General features: G+C 37.3%; 1 protein-coding gene across 11 annotated transcripts in view; it reads right to left on the reverse strand.

The window, feature by feature from the left end:
• LPGAT1 (lysophosphatidylglycerol acyltransferase 1) overlaps positions 1-15,349 on the reverse strand; it is a 96,208-nt gene that overhangs the window by 38,099 nt on the left and 42,760 nt on the right. For all 11 annotated transcript variants that reach the window (XR_013394961.1, XM_077937371.1, XM_077937361.1 and 8 more), the window contains 4 exons: positions 14,418-14,536; positions 8,365-8,460; positions 4,287-4,560; positions 21-147 (listed from right to left, as the gene is read on the reverse strand). Coding sequence is in view for 10 of the 11 variants with exons in the window: in XM_077937371.1 (XP_077793497.1) it covers positions 21-147; positions 4,287-4,560; positions 8,365-8,460; positions 14,418-14,536 (616 nt within the window). In the remaining variant the exon portion in view is untranslated. The remainder of the gene's footprint in view (positions 1-20; positions 148-4,286; positions 4,561-8,364; positions 8,461-14,417; positions 14,537-15,349) is intronic.

Here is a 15,349-nt window from a genome sequence, read left to right on the forward strand (position 1 = left end):
TACTAATATAGAATTCTTACCTATAATGTACATGTGTGACTGTTGGTTTCCTGTATCCAAGGATCCAGGTTTGAATATCTATAGGTTCAGCTTTGGGATAAGCTATCGTCGTATCTATTATCCACTGGAGGCCTTTTGATTTGCTGTCTGAGAACAAAGAAAAAAAGACTTAATATAAATCAACTTTTATATTATCTATAGCAAATAACATAGATTACTTGACCAGTGTAAGGTATATCAATATACCTTCTGCTTTAAGAAAAATTCTGAGGATGAACTTTGGTGCTACTGTTCTATAATGTTCTTTAGAAGAAATTAAGCATTACTTATTGTGTTATAAAATGGATGAACCTCAAAACAAAGAACACTATTATCTACTGGACATGCACCATTCAAGTATCTGATACAATTATGCACTATGAAGATCTAATTTATATTTAACACTCCTATAAAAAACTGACCTATGAAAAGGTCAGAAGCTAAACTCACATCACAGAAAAAACAGACTTCAAAACAAAACAAAATCATTCACTAAATATAACATAACATAATATAATATAATATAATATAATATAATATAATATAATATAATATAAACACCAAGATTTGTGATACTGAGGATAGGCATTAATAAATATTGGAACATGGCAACAAAATTAAGCATTCTTTATGGACACACTTTGTTACTGCTCTTGAGGCTGGGCGTAGTGGCTCACGCCTATAATCCCAGTACTTTGGAAGGCAGAGGTGGGCAGATCACCTGAGGTCATGGTGAAACCCTATCTCTACTAAAAATACAAAAAATTAGCTGGGTATGGTGGCGCGTGACTGTAATCCCAGCTGCTTGGGAGGCTGAGGCAGGGTAATCGCTTGAACCCAGGAGGTGGAGGTTGCAGTGAGCCAAGATCACTGCCACTGCACTCTGGCCTGGGCACAAGAGCAAAACTCCGTCTCAAAAAAAAAAAAAAAAAGGCCGGGCGCAGTAGCTCATGCCTGTAATCCCAGCACTTCGGGAGGCTAAAACAGGCAGATCACCTAAGATAGGAAGTTCGAAACCCTGTCTCTACTAAAAATACAAAATTAGCCAGGTGTGGTGGTGCACCCCTGTAATCCCAGCTACTTGGGAGGCTGAGGCAGGAGAATCGCTTGAACCCAAGAGGTGGAGGTTGTAGTGAGCTGAGATTGCACCATTGCACTCCAGCCTGAGCAACAAGAGTGAAACTCCGTCTCAAAAAAATAAAATACACAAAAAATAAAAAAAATAAATAAATAAAAAGCAAAATATCTCCCTCAGTTTTAGCAAGAGTTATATGTACACATAAAGCAATAAAGCTTCCTGCCTTTTGGAACGTACAACTGGTGACTACTGTTGTGGAGAGGGGATGGTAAGTTCTGCTAAGTTTGATCCTTTGCACATTGTTTTTATCCCAGCATGGGGTACAAAGGTGAGCGAGAACTGAGAGCAGAATCATCACAGAGGATACTGATGGCCAGACTTTAAGAGTATAATGGTCCATTCTTTATTTGAAGTATGTAAGAAATTCCTAAAAAAAGAAAACTCATTTTCAAGCATAAGTCCAAATGTGCATTAGGAATCAATGATATATTACTTTCGTATGTCAAATAATTTAAAACTGGCCTTAAATTCTGTAAAGATTTTAGAACAACATTGTGAAGGAGAAAAATATACTTGTAAAACAAGTAAAAAAAATAATTTAAAAATAACATATTGCTAAATGAACTGAGTTTATGTAAAGAAACACACTTTAACAAGCTACCAATGATATGCATGCTGAAATGTTTAGGAGTAAAGCATACTAATGAAGCTTATTTTTAGACACATTAAAAAATGAAACAACCAAGATGGATTAATGGATGGATAGAATGATGAAGAGATAATCTAGTCAGCTCACAGATATCCACTGCAAAATTCTTTAAACTCTTATGTATGTTTGAAAATTTTTATAATTAAATGATGAGAAAAAACACCAAAATTCAGTTTAATATCTGTTAAATCACGTGGTAACAAAAATACTAATCTTTTTAATCAGACAGAACTTAATTTTGGTATATGTGTATGGATCACATATTAAAACAAACACAAAGGCATGGTTTGTGTATACATGGAATAAAATGCTAATTAACATAAACACAAAAGAAAATAAAATGTAAAATATCAAAACATGGAAAATAATAATAAAATACAGGTAAAACTAGTTTTCAGGTATACTTACGGTTTTTCTTCTAAACAGGTAGAATGAAAAACTTTAAGGTAGGATTAAAAAATAAACTACTCTGCTTTAGTTACAAACGTAAACTAGTTCTCTCTAAAAGAAAACAACCATTTTTCTTCACTATTATGCAATCAGTATAACAGTTGCCCCTACATTTGAGATCTAGACCACCACAGGATATTGCCTGGGTGGAACTATTTTAAAACAGCAGTCTTTATTAGTGCAACTAATCCTGTTTGGAAGACATTTGCCTTCAAGCTTTGGCTTGGCTGCCATTGCCACAGTGTCTCTCCAGCAGTGAAACTATTCTGAACGTTCCTTTTCTATTAAAAGACTCTTCCAATTTGTCTTTTTAATAGATGATGAAAGATTAAGAGAGCTGACTGCCAAGCAGCTGCTTGGGAAAAACAAATAAAAGGAAAACGCAGTTAAATCTGAGTTAAATCACAGACATTATTTCTATGTCTGGTCCTAATTGCCATTTAAAAACATACTGTTTCTGAGGGCCAATCATTTCAATTATTATTTTATTTTATTTAAAGAATATGAAAAGAAATAGCAAAATACTGCAAAGGAAACAGGCCTAGTGAATGCCTTTCAGCTTTCTAACTTATAACCAGACTTTCACAGCAGTATCTTAGGTAACTTGTTCAAAACAGTCTCCACGCTATGGGCACAAATATCTTCTGCAAAACTTTATAATTTACCAGGCTATCTGAAAGATAGTTGCATCTTTGAGTATGATTTGCTTTTTGATGGTGAGAAGGTAATACACACACATTATTTTTAAAAACGGAAAATTCAGAAAAGCATTAATAGAGAAAAATAATCCATAATGTTACAACTCAGAAAAGCAATCACTGCTAACATTTTGGTGTCTTTCCTTTCACGTATTTCCTACTGCCTTGTTGTTTACAGACTTGAATTCAAATTGTTTTCAGAAGAGTTGCATGTTTGCCCACCCTATTAACAGAAGAGCATAAATATTTTTCCAAGCCAATACAAACACTCCATAAACATCATTTGTAACAGCTGTGTTGTATTTCGTTGTATGGATATTTGATAATTACTAATCCATTCTCACTTCTAGCTAATTCCAATGTTTTGGCTATTATAAATAATCTGTAATAAACTTCTTTGCCTGCATTTCAGATTATTTCCTTTTGATAAATATTTGCAGTGGAATAACTGAGTCATTTATTAACACTTAATGCTCTTAATACTATCAAATTGCATTAAATTAGTTCTCTGTATTAAAAACAAACAAGGCTGGACACAGTGGCTTACACCTATACTCCTATACTCCCAGCACTCTGGGAGGCCAACGCAGGAGTATCACTTCAGGTTAGGGGTCTGACACTAGTCTGGTCAACATAGTGAGACCCCCATCTCTACAAAACAACTAAAGAATTAGCCAGGCATGGTGGCATGTGCCTACAACCCCAGCTACTCAGGAGGTTGAGGTGGGAAGATCGCTTGAGCCCAGGAATTCAAGACTATGGTGAGCTATGATCATACCACTGCACTCCAGCCTGGACAACAGAGCAAGACTGTCTCCCAAGAAAATCCAGGAAAAAAACAAAAACAAACAAACAAACAAACAAAAAGAAGACCAAAAAGCTTTCTCAATTTGGTAAATGAAAATATTATTTGATAAATGAAAAGATTAGTTTTTCAAACATGTCATTTCTATAGTTATATCTTTTAGTCTAGCAATTCTACTTCTAGGAATCTGTACTACAGAAATAGTTCCACCAATATGTAAAGACATTTGTAAGAATGTTTACTGCAGCCGTGGGAATGGCTCCATATAAGTAAGACAGGAGAAAGACATCTTTGACTTTATGCATTTCTGTATTATTTGAGTAAATTACTAAAAGCACAGACTATTTTTGTAAATGGAAACATTTTTTAAAAATTACAGTTTCATCTTCTCCCTAAGTATTATTTTTAACACAAATTATAAATACAAAAAAGAACAATGATCATCTTCTGTAACTCCAGAAAATCCTTTAACTCCAACAAGGTAAAAAATGCTAAAAACCATCATACCTAATTCTTTAGCATCTCCTCCTGCTGGACTTCCATTTTTCTGTTGTGCTACAAGTGCATTCAAAATAATTTTTGTTGCCCCAGACCTTGGCAGAGTAACATTTGTAAGAAATGGCAAGTTATTTTTCTTGGCAAATGCCTGACTTGTTTCTCGCCGCTTCCTGAGGAAGCCCCCTTCTGGAAACAAAACAATCCACTTTCGATCTCTGCTCCTGTAATTATTTTCTAAGTGCTTCTTGAGAAGCAGCAGCTGTTGGTCACGATAAGATCTTCCCTAGAAGGCACACACACATGTAATAAGTACAGGTATATCCAAAATTAATGCCATAAAATTAAATAGAAATTACAGCTTCTAAATTAAAATCCAGTCATAGAATAGAATAGTGATTTCCCTCCCCTGGCACCTTACTTCCCTTTTTGACCACAGTGGTAAAGAGAGGTTATTAGCACTTATATAAATAAATCTGTCTTTCTGAAGGAAAAGGAAATTGTTCTGATTGCCCTTGAAAGTTCAGCCATTCATCAATTCAGCGACTATTTACTGAGTGCCTGCTATGTGCCATGCACTGTCCTAGGCACTAGACATAGAGGAGGAAATAAGAGACTTTCATGGAGCTTACACTCTAGTTTGGGAAGATGGTATATGTGGAGTGGAAATTCAACTAGTAATATGTGTTAGGAAGAAAACAGCAAAAGGATAGAAAGGGTCAAGAGGGTCAGAGAAACCCGCTATGAGGAGGTAAAAATGTGAGGGAATAAGTCATGTGAAGATGCAAGGCAGAATATTCCAGGTGACAAGAACGAAAAGGACAAAGGTCATTTATTTGATGGGAATGAGTATGGCATGTTCAAAGAACATCACCAAGGCCAGTGTGGCTGAAATGTGATAAACAAGGAAGTCAGTGGTAGGAAAATAAGCTACAGAGGGAGGTGGAGACCAAATGAGAAGAGTCTTATGCATGGTAAGTAGTTTTGGAGGGGACATCTTTGGATAGTTTTGAACAAGGAAGTGTTATAATCTTATTTATGTTTAAAAGTCTGACCAGCTTGGGCAACATGGTGAAACCCCGTCTATACAAAAAATACAAAAATTAGCCGGGTGTGGTGGCACATTTAGTGGTCCCAGCTACTCAGGAGGCTGAGGCGGGAGGATCATTTGTGCCCACAAGTTCGAGGATGCAGTGAACCCCGATGGTACCACTGCACTCCAGCCTGAGGTGACAGAGTGAGATCCTGTTTCAAAAAATAAATAAATAAATAAATAAATAAAATAAATAAAATCTGCTGGCTCCTGTGACCAAAAGACCACAGGAGATAATAAGTTAGAAGACTTGCAGTATTGCACACAAGGGAATGTGATGAGATTCAATTATATTGCATTGATGATAAGTAGTTACATTCGGGAAAAAATGTGAAAGAAAAGCTAAAAAGACATTCTAATGGACTGTATCTTAGTTGAGAGGGAAAGAGAGAAAAGAAGATGACCTGAAGTCTAAAAAGAAGAATCTAGAAAAATTTGTAGGAAGGCCCAAAGCTTACAACAAAGGTTCTTTCTTTCAGTGTGATCAATTTGTCAGTATTTTCCAGCCAACAAAATTACAGAAGCTCCTCAAAATAATTAGTATGCTTTCAGTCTTTAGATCAAATGTATCCCAAATGGAAAACATGTAAGACATTTTCTTAGTTTACTGAGGTGAACTGATTATGATTAAGATAGCTATTAAGTTCTCAAGATTATACACAAAATATTTTTACTATTCTTGGAAAAGCTTGTCAAAATGGTCTAGTAGTAAAGTCTCAAGAGAATTTTTCTTTTAAACATTAATGCTTTTTCCCTTCCTTCCCCTCATGTTATAGATTTTTATTACTAGTCTATCAGAGAAAAAAATGTTGCTCTTTAGAAATAAATTTGTAAACTTTCTAGATAATTCGAAATATAATCTTTATGTATGCAAAACTTCACATAGTAATCACAAGAAAATATTTTGGAGTACCTAATTTTCGACTTTTATCTAAAAGTACACTGATAATCTAGTATAATTTAGCCTCTTTTTTTTTTTTTTTTTGAGATGGAATCTTGCTGTGTTGCCCAGGCTGGAGTGCAGTGACACAATCTCGGCCCACTGCAACCTCCGCCTCCCAGGTTCAAGTGATTCTGCTGCCTCAGCCTCCAAAGTACCTGAGACTACAGGTGTGTGCCACCATCCCAGCTAATTTTTGTATTTTTAGTAGAGACAGGGCTTTGCCATGTTGGCCAGGCTGGTCTCAAACTCCTGGCCTCAAGCAATCTGCCCACCTCAGCCTCCCAAAGTGCTGGGATTACAGGCATGAGCCACAGAGCCCAGCCCCTCTTCCTGATGCCTGAGGATCATCATTAGGGTCAACTGTTACACTACACTATAAATTCAATTATTTCCTAAAGCTGGAAACGAGGTAAGGTGCTCAGCTAGCTTTTCAGATCCCTGAGACTGCTAAGATTTCTAATTGTTGGTTCTGCTGCCTTCTCTGAGCTATTACACTAGGATCATTGTTAAGTTGTCCTGATCAGTTTATTTTGTCTTGACCTTGTGTCCACTCCCAATTGCCACTTCTTGTGGTTCCAGGCTATGCTTATATTTGTTTCTCTGCTCAGAAGAACAAAGGGTGTTTCCAAAAAAAAAAATGATATAATGTCCAGTACATAAAACTGTCTGGAGTAAAGTATAGGTGTCTTGTGACACCTATTTTCACAGAACTTAGAAGTTTTTCTACTCACTTCCAGATTATTTCTGAATTTGCGGTTCTTGGAAAAGGCTTAATTAGATTCACCAGTTATTTATTAAGTAATTATTATGTGCGAAGCACGGCACAATCCAGGTTGTTAAATATGTAAACACCAAATAAGTGTGGTATTGTCATACATAAAAGCGTTTACATATCATATTTCAGTCATCCATTCTGGTGAAAATAAAGCATGTAATACTAGTAACAAGTCAAGAAAATAATGTAGTGCTGATAAGAGGCTATCATTCTTCTTCCTACCTAAACTATTCCTAATGCTTGGGACTTCCCAATACACCTTCCTCCATCAAATCCATACTTATTCTTTAAAACTTGTGCCAAGTATCATCTTCTCCTCTGAAGTTTTTCTGGATTCACATAAAACTGATAACTTATTTTTCCCACTATGAATTCCCAAAACATCTCCCATTATTATTATTACATTAACTTATTTATTATTTATTAATTTATTTAATAATCTGCCTACTCGTAATTTAGATATCTACTATATTATACAACAGTGCCTTATAAATAAAAATAATAGTGATACAATAGTAGTAATCAAGATAAAAATGATGATGAAGGTAGCAGGCATTGTTCCGAGTGCTTTATAGGTATTACTTCATTTAATCCCCACAACCACCATTGTGGGGGATATTACATATTATTCAAGTTTGGAAAACAAAGGAACTAGAGTGTTTAAATAATTTGCCCAATTCACATAGCTAAGAAACTGAATAGTGGGCAATGTTTACTAAACTAAATTGTACCCTCTAAATGGGAGAAAAGTAGAGGTTAGAATGTTTGCATTTTAAGTATTTTAGTACTTATCCATACTCAAATTGAGATTGAAATAAATGGTTAGGGAACAAAGATTCAGAGAAAGAGCTCCCTGAGCTGGGCACGGTGGCTCACACCTGTAATCCCAGCACTCTGGGATCCCAGGCGGGTGGATCACTTGTGGTCAGAAGTTCCAGACCAGCCTAACCAACACAGTGAAACCCCATCTCTACGAAAAATACAAAAATTAGCTGGGCGTAGTGGCATGCCTATAGTCCCAGCTACTCCAGAGGCTGAGGCATGAGAATCACTTGAATCCAGGAAGTGGAGGGTTACAATGAGCCAAGATGGTGCCACTGCATTCTAGCCTGGGTGACAGAGCAAGACTGTCTCCAAAAAAAAAAAAAACAAAACAGAGCTCCCTGAAACCGGTTAGCAGTAGCCCTACCTATTATAATTGGTTTTGTTATACCTCTTTTTATAATCAATAATCAATTTGACCGGCTATCACTGCAGGAAAAAAGTGCTTATTACTTACCTGTCTTATAAAGAAGTCTCCATGGACCAGAGAAACAATTCCAAAGTTTGTGTACTTAAAAATATGATCCATCAACCACATCATCTGAGCAACAACCTAAAATATTGAAAAGCAAGAAATAATATTGGATAGAAGAAACCTGACTATAGTCAAGCCGAGTCTCCAAGCTTTAAATATAATCATCCAAGCATACTTTTAATTAACCAAAATATTTTAAATCTACCTCTATTTCTACAAACAAAGCACAGTTACTAACACTGTCTACATGAAAAATTACAGGTCTTGATTCCAAGTCTTTGAGTCCTAAGTCATAGGTACATATATCACTATATAAAAAATGAAATTCAATTAACTTCTTAAATTTGGACTTAATGATTTCAAATTTGTTCTACCCCAAACAAAGTCTCTGGTAATTCTTACATAACTTGCAAAATATTTTGAAACAATACAACAAAATGGTTAAGTTATCAAAGAAGACTATATATTTAATGAACATTCACTTATAGCTTTACAGAATCTGAGTGTAGCTTCATGGCAAAGTATAAAAAGTTAGTGTCCAAAATAAAAACATTTAAAAATTAATATAATAGAATGATTTACATATTCTATTATGAAGAATATTTATTAGTGTATGCAAAATCATGCTCTTTGCCAGGATAAAAATATTTGTAGTGCCTTAGTCCTTAAATAGAAAAATATTATCCACTGCTGATAAGGGTTAATACCTATATCGAGGACAGAAGACTTTCTTCCATGCAAATTTAAAAATTAAAAGTACAGGTCAGGCACAGTGGCTCATGCCTGTAATCCCAGCACTCTGGGAGGCAGAGGCAGGTGGATCACTTGAGGTCAGGAGTTTGAGACCAGCTTGGCCAATATGGTGAAACCCCAGCCAGGTGTGGTGGTGCATGCCTGTAATCCCAGCTACTTGGGTGGTTGAGGCAGGAGAATTGCTTGAATCTGGGAGGCAGAGGTTGCAGTGAGCCAAGATTGAGCCACTGCACTCCAGCCTGGGTGACAGAGAGAGACTCCGTATCAAAAAAAAAAAATTTTAAAAGTACAAACAGGATCTAATTAATGAATCAGTTAATTGTTCTTTCCCGCTGAGGAAATAGCATTCCTTGTTATAAGCCTTAACTGAAGTGAAAGCTGCAACCTCAATCAAGAATGCAGTAAGCTCTACTTTGGTTTCCCATGGGAACAATAGATGCAAACATCATCTCTAAGAACCAATTTATGTGAACCTACACATATGGAAAAAACTAAAACACTGATATCCATGTGCTGCTTTTATAAAAGCATTATAAAAGCCCACAGATGATATATATTACAGCTTCTGCCTTAGTTTTCCAGCTACACAACTCCTACTCCATCACCTTTACAATATTAAATCATTTTTTTAAATGAAGATATATGCCTAATAAAGAACTGATACCTCAAGCAATTAATATAGAGTAAGATAATCACCAGCATCCCATCTTGTTTCGCTTTAAAATGATGATTACAGTACTTTGTTTAAATAGACTGAGATTTGGACTAAATGAAATTTGTTGAAAAGTGTCCCCAAAACAAACAAAAAGCAGTGGATTCAACCTATAAAGCATTTTAGCTTTAGACACATTATGAATTGTAGTTGTAATTTATTGACTTCTGGGTTTTAAATGCCAAATAACTAGCTTTTATATTTAACTTTTCATTCACGATGGGTTTATCTCTTCAGTTAGAAGGGTCACTTAAAACATAAATTCAGTAAAGATAGCCAAACTATTTTCTGAGATTTGTAAGGATAGCTCTGTTCCAACTTATTTTAGGGGAAATGTTATAAGTCAATAAATGTTTATAAAACATTTAATAAAGTTCTTTTGACAGAAATAAAAATTCTTAGTTTTATCATAAATTGTCATAAAAGGCCAAGACAATTCACAGACACTTATTATAAAGGTGCCAGGCCAGGCACGATGGCTCACACCTGTAATCCCAGCACTTTGGGAGGCTGAGGCCGGCGGATCACTAGGTCAAGAGATTGAGACCACCCTGGTCAACATGGCAAAACCCCATCTCTACTAAAAAATACAAAAATCAGCCGGGCGTGGTGGCGGGCACCTGTAGTCCCAGCTACTTGGGAGACTGAGGCAGGAGAACCGCTTGAACCCAGGAGGCGGAGGTTGCAGTGAATTGAGATGGCACCACTGCACTCTAGCCTGGCAACACAGCAAGACTCCGTCTCAAAAAAAAAAAAAAAAAAAGGACCAACACTTTCAGAAAATACAATTAATCCTTTGTTTCATATTCTTCAAAAGAAGGATGAGTAAACATAAGCTGCCTAAATCAACTCTGTCAATGTTTGGTAGGTCCGTCACTCAGAACTTTTTCATTATTTCTAAGAGACAAAATCAATCTATATCAATTATTCTTTATCTGAATGCACAGATTTTTTACATATCAGAACATCGTATAGAGACTTAAACAAATGACTGCACTCTTTTTTCCTTTTGAAATTATAATAAGGTCAATGGTTCTCCATTGGGTGAGTATGGAAACTGCAGGATAATTTTGGTCCTTGTGGACTAAGGAGTGCTACTAGCATTTACTGTGGACTAAGGAGTGCTACTAGCATTTACTGTGTGGCAGTTGGGTACACAAAACGTCTGGCAGTGCCCAGGACAGTTCTCAGCAACACTGTTGTCCTATTAAAATGCCAATAGTACTCCCACTGAGAAACTAATAGGGGCTTCAAGAAATCCCCTGAATTCAAAAAGCTATGCTATAATTACATTACCATCAAAGTAATATTTTTTAACTGGCCCACAATAGCCTTCCTTCTTCGAATGTATCCATAAAGTATAAAATAAATCAAGTAAACATTCCTACTAGTGAATACAAATTAATATTGCTCTGTAATTATTAGGCAGCAGGGAGAGATTATAATGCTTCTACCCTTATATTTCTCAGTTATTCCTTTATAAAAGAAAGTAAAATATTCTTCTAGATTTCAAATTATTCAATATTATCAGAGCATTATTTAGAATGCTCAGTATTAACTAATCCGAAATGAAAAAACTACTTGGGACTTAAACATTTTTATAAAGGCAAACAAGCCAACCAAACTTTCTTTTGTCCACATGAGTGGGGAATTTTAAATTACCTAATATTCTGGTTAATACAGTTATCATCTATGCCAAACTGGTGTTAGAATACAGTTAGACATATTTATCTTGACCATTTTAATCACCCTTTGAGATTCAAAAAAACACTTAAGGACACTGTAGGCCCTCAGGATAATCACTATAAATGTAATGATCCTATCTGTAAGAGTAACAATGTTAACTAATTGGAGAGTCTCTTTTATAGAAAGCCAAATCAACTAGTTTTGCTCTATTCTATTCTATTCTATTCTATTCTATTCTATTCTATTCTATTCTATTCTATTCTATTTTGAGACGGAGTCTCGCTCTGTTGCCCAGGCTGGAGTGCAGTGGCCGGATCTCAGCTCACTGCAAGCTCCGCCTCCCGGGTTCACGCCATTCTCCTGCCTCAGCCTCCTAAGTAGCTGGGACTACAGGCACCCGCCACCGTGCCCGGCTAGTTTTTTGTATTTTTCAGTAGAGATGGGGTTTCACCGTGTTAGCCAGGATGGTCTCGATCTCCTGACCTCGTGATCCGCCCGTCGCGGCCTCCCAAAGTGCTGGGACTACAGGCGTGAGCCACCGTGCCCGGCCTAGTTTGGCAAAATTTTAATGTCATGAACTTAGGGGACAGGCAATAAATATTATTATAAATGCAAATATATCTACACAGTGATACTCTTTTAACAATTCAAGATCCTGAATATAAGAAAAGATTTAATGTATTCCACATTCCAGCAAGATTATGCCACTGCTTTTCAGATAGACAAGAAAAACAGATTCTACAATAATAAAACATATTTTTCTTTAATCTCCTCTCATTTTCTGACTCTACCCTAACCTAGTGAATCAAAACCTCTGAAACCTAAACACACTAGGGCTTATTCTCACTTTGATGTTTTTGCCAAGATTGCTTCATTAAGAAAGGAGTCCTTGCTTTACCACTCTACCTAACTAAACTCTACTCATCCTTCAAGGCCAAGTGTATGTCCTCTCCCCTTCATAAAGTTTTCCATGTCCATGAGGTACACGGTGCACTTACCCTCCACTGAAGCCATCTCATTTGGCAATTAAGTATTGTTTATGGCTCATGCCTATAATCCCAGCACTATGGGAGGCCAAGAGTGGGTGGATCACCTGAGATCAGGAGTTTGAGACCAGCAGCCTGGCCAACATGGCAAAACCCCGTCTCTACTAAAAATACAAAAAGTAGCCAGGCATGGTGCCCATGCCCACAGTGCCAGCTGCTTGGGAGGCTGAGGCACGAGAATTTCTTGAACCCAGGAGGCAGAAGCTGTAGCAAGCCAAGATTGCACCACTGCACTACAGCCTGGGCAACAGTGCAAAACTCCATCTCAAAAAAAAAAAAAAAAGCATTGTTTGTGATACCCTTCTTCCACCTGCCACTAGGCTGTCAGCACCCTGATGAGAAGAATTGTATCTTATAGGATGGTATTTACACTTCGTATAGTCAGTGATCATAACTACTAAGCCCTTAATGAACTTCCATTGATTTGATTATTTACTATTACGTCACACATTAACTCCATTAATTTATACACTTTGTATTTATTTAGTTTTCTATGAACATAACCTCTTAAGGCTAAAGACTGAATTTATTTTTTAAATCCACTCAGTTTATAAATATTTATTCTATCATAAGCAATATTCCCCCAACCTTTTGTTTTAGAGATGGGGTCTTGCTGTGTTGCCCAGGCTGGAGTGCAGTGGCTCTTCACAGGCATGATCCCACTACTGATCAGCACAGGAGTTTTGGCCTGCTCCATTTCCAACCTGGGCTGGTTCACCCTTCTTGTGCAAGCTAGTTGTTCACTGCTCCCAGGAGATCACCATATTTATGCTCAACTTAGTGCAGACCACCTATCAGCGTAAAGAACTACAGCCCAAATTCCTGGGCTCAAGCGATCCTCCTGCCTCAGCCTCCCAAGTAGCTGGGACTACAGGCTGCACCACTGTGCCAGGCCGAAGCAGCTTTTTGTGTTTGTATTTTTCAAACTGGCAATCCACTGCTTCATCTCCAGATAGCCCTCAATTTGAACTATATTAACCTGCTTTCATCCCAGTTACTATTTTTTAAAACAGTCTTATTGAAATATAATTCACAGGCCGAGACGGGCAGATCACGAGCTCAGGAGATCCAGACCATTCTGGCTAACCCAGTGAAACCCCGTCTCTACTAAAAAATACAAAAAAACTAGCCAAGCGGGGTGGCGGGCGCCTGTAGTCCCAGCTACTCGGGAGGCTGAGGCAGGAGAATGGTGTAAACCTGGGAGGTGGAGCTTGCAGTGAGCTGAGATCCGGCCACTGCACTCCAGCCTGGGCAACAAAGCGAGACTCCGCCTCAAAAAAAAAAAAAAACAAAAAAGAAAGAAATATAATTCACATTGTCCCAGTTTTTTTTTAAGTCTCTACATCCCACTTCTGGGTGACTTAGAATGATATATTTTTCCTTTTAAAATTTAATATTTTCTAAACTTTTATTGAAAGTAGTATACATACTAAAGTCTATGTCTATATTTCAAAGCACAGTAAGATACTTGAATGGATTCCCTTTTTTTTTTTTTCTTGAGATGGAGTCTTGCTCTGTCTCCAGGCTGGAGTGCAGTGGCATGATCTCGGCTCACTGCAATCTCCACCTCCCTGGTTCAAGTGATTCTCCTGCCTCAGCCTCCTGAGTAACTGGGACTACAGGCACGCACCACCACACCCAGCTAATTTCTATATTTTTAGTAGAGTTGGGGTTTCATCATGTTGTCCTGGATGGCCTCAGTCTCTTGACCTTGTGATCTGCCCACCTCAGCCTCCCAAAATGCTGGGATTACAGATGTGAGCCACCATGCCCGGCCGAATGGATTCCTTTTAACCTTCCTTTCTGGATGTCTACCTACTGCCTTCAGGGTAGCTTACCAGTCCTTTGTCCTGGAGGCACATCATCAGTGTGCACACATCTCCTGTTGCCTGATGATTCACCAACATCACTGCTTCATCTTTTGAAACTGCTTTAATATCTTCTCCCCATTCCATCACTGTAAGAATAAAAAGTTTCAAAGCTGTCATATTAAAGATTTTTATAATATCACAAACCTTATATTAGAAAAACTGATGTATATTAATGATATGTCACCTAGCTAAAACATCCAAAAGTTTACAACTAAGTTTATTTCCTATGCAAATCAGAATGTTAATATAACTTTTATAGAGCCCCCAAATAATCTCTCTCTCTCCTTCCTTCCTTCCTTCCTTCCTCCCTCCCTCCCTCCCTCCCTTCCTTCCTTCTTTTTGAGACAGTCTAGCTCTGTCACCCAGGCTGGAGTGTAGTGGTACGATCTTGGTTCACTGTAACCTCCACCTCCCGGGTTCAAGCAATTCTCCTGCCTCAGCCTCCAAGTAGCTGGGATTACAGGTGCAAACCACCACGCCCAGCTAATTTTTGTATTTTTAGTAGAGACGGGGTTTCACCATGTTGCCCAGGCTGGTCTCAAACTCTTGACCTCAAGTGATCCACCTGCCTTGGCCTCCCAAAGCGCTGAGATTACAGGCATGAGCCACCATGCCCAGCTATGGTCATACCTTTGATCTAGAAGTTCTATTTCCTAGAATTTATCCTACAGAAACTTTTGTTCAAATAAGCAAAGATATATGTATAAAGAATGTTTATCACAACTTAAATGTTCACCAACAAGGGAATGGACAAGAAAATTATGATGTAATAGGAGAGTATAAACCCATTAAAATAATGGAGGATACCTCTTATTCACTAACCCAAAAAAGACATATTATCAACTAAACAAAGCCAAATCACCAAACAGTAAATATAGCATGATCCCATCTTTTTAAAG

The sequence above is a fragment of the Macaca mulatta genome, chromosome 1, assembly GCF_049350105.2.
Source record: "Macaca mulatta isolate MMU2019108-1 chromosome 1, T2T-MMU8v2.0, whole genome shotgun sequence".
NCBI lineage: Eukaryota > Metazoa > Chordata > Mammalia > Primates > Cercopithecidae > Macaca > Macaca mulatta.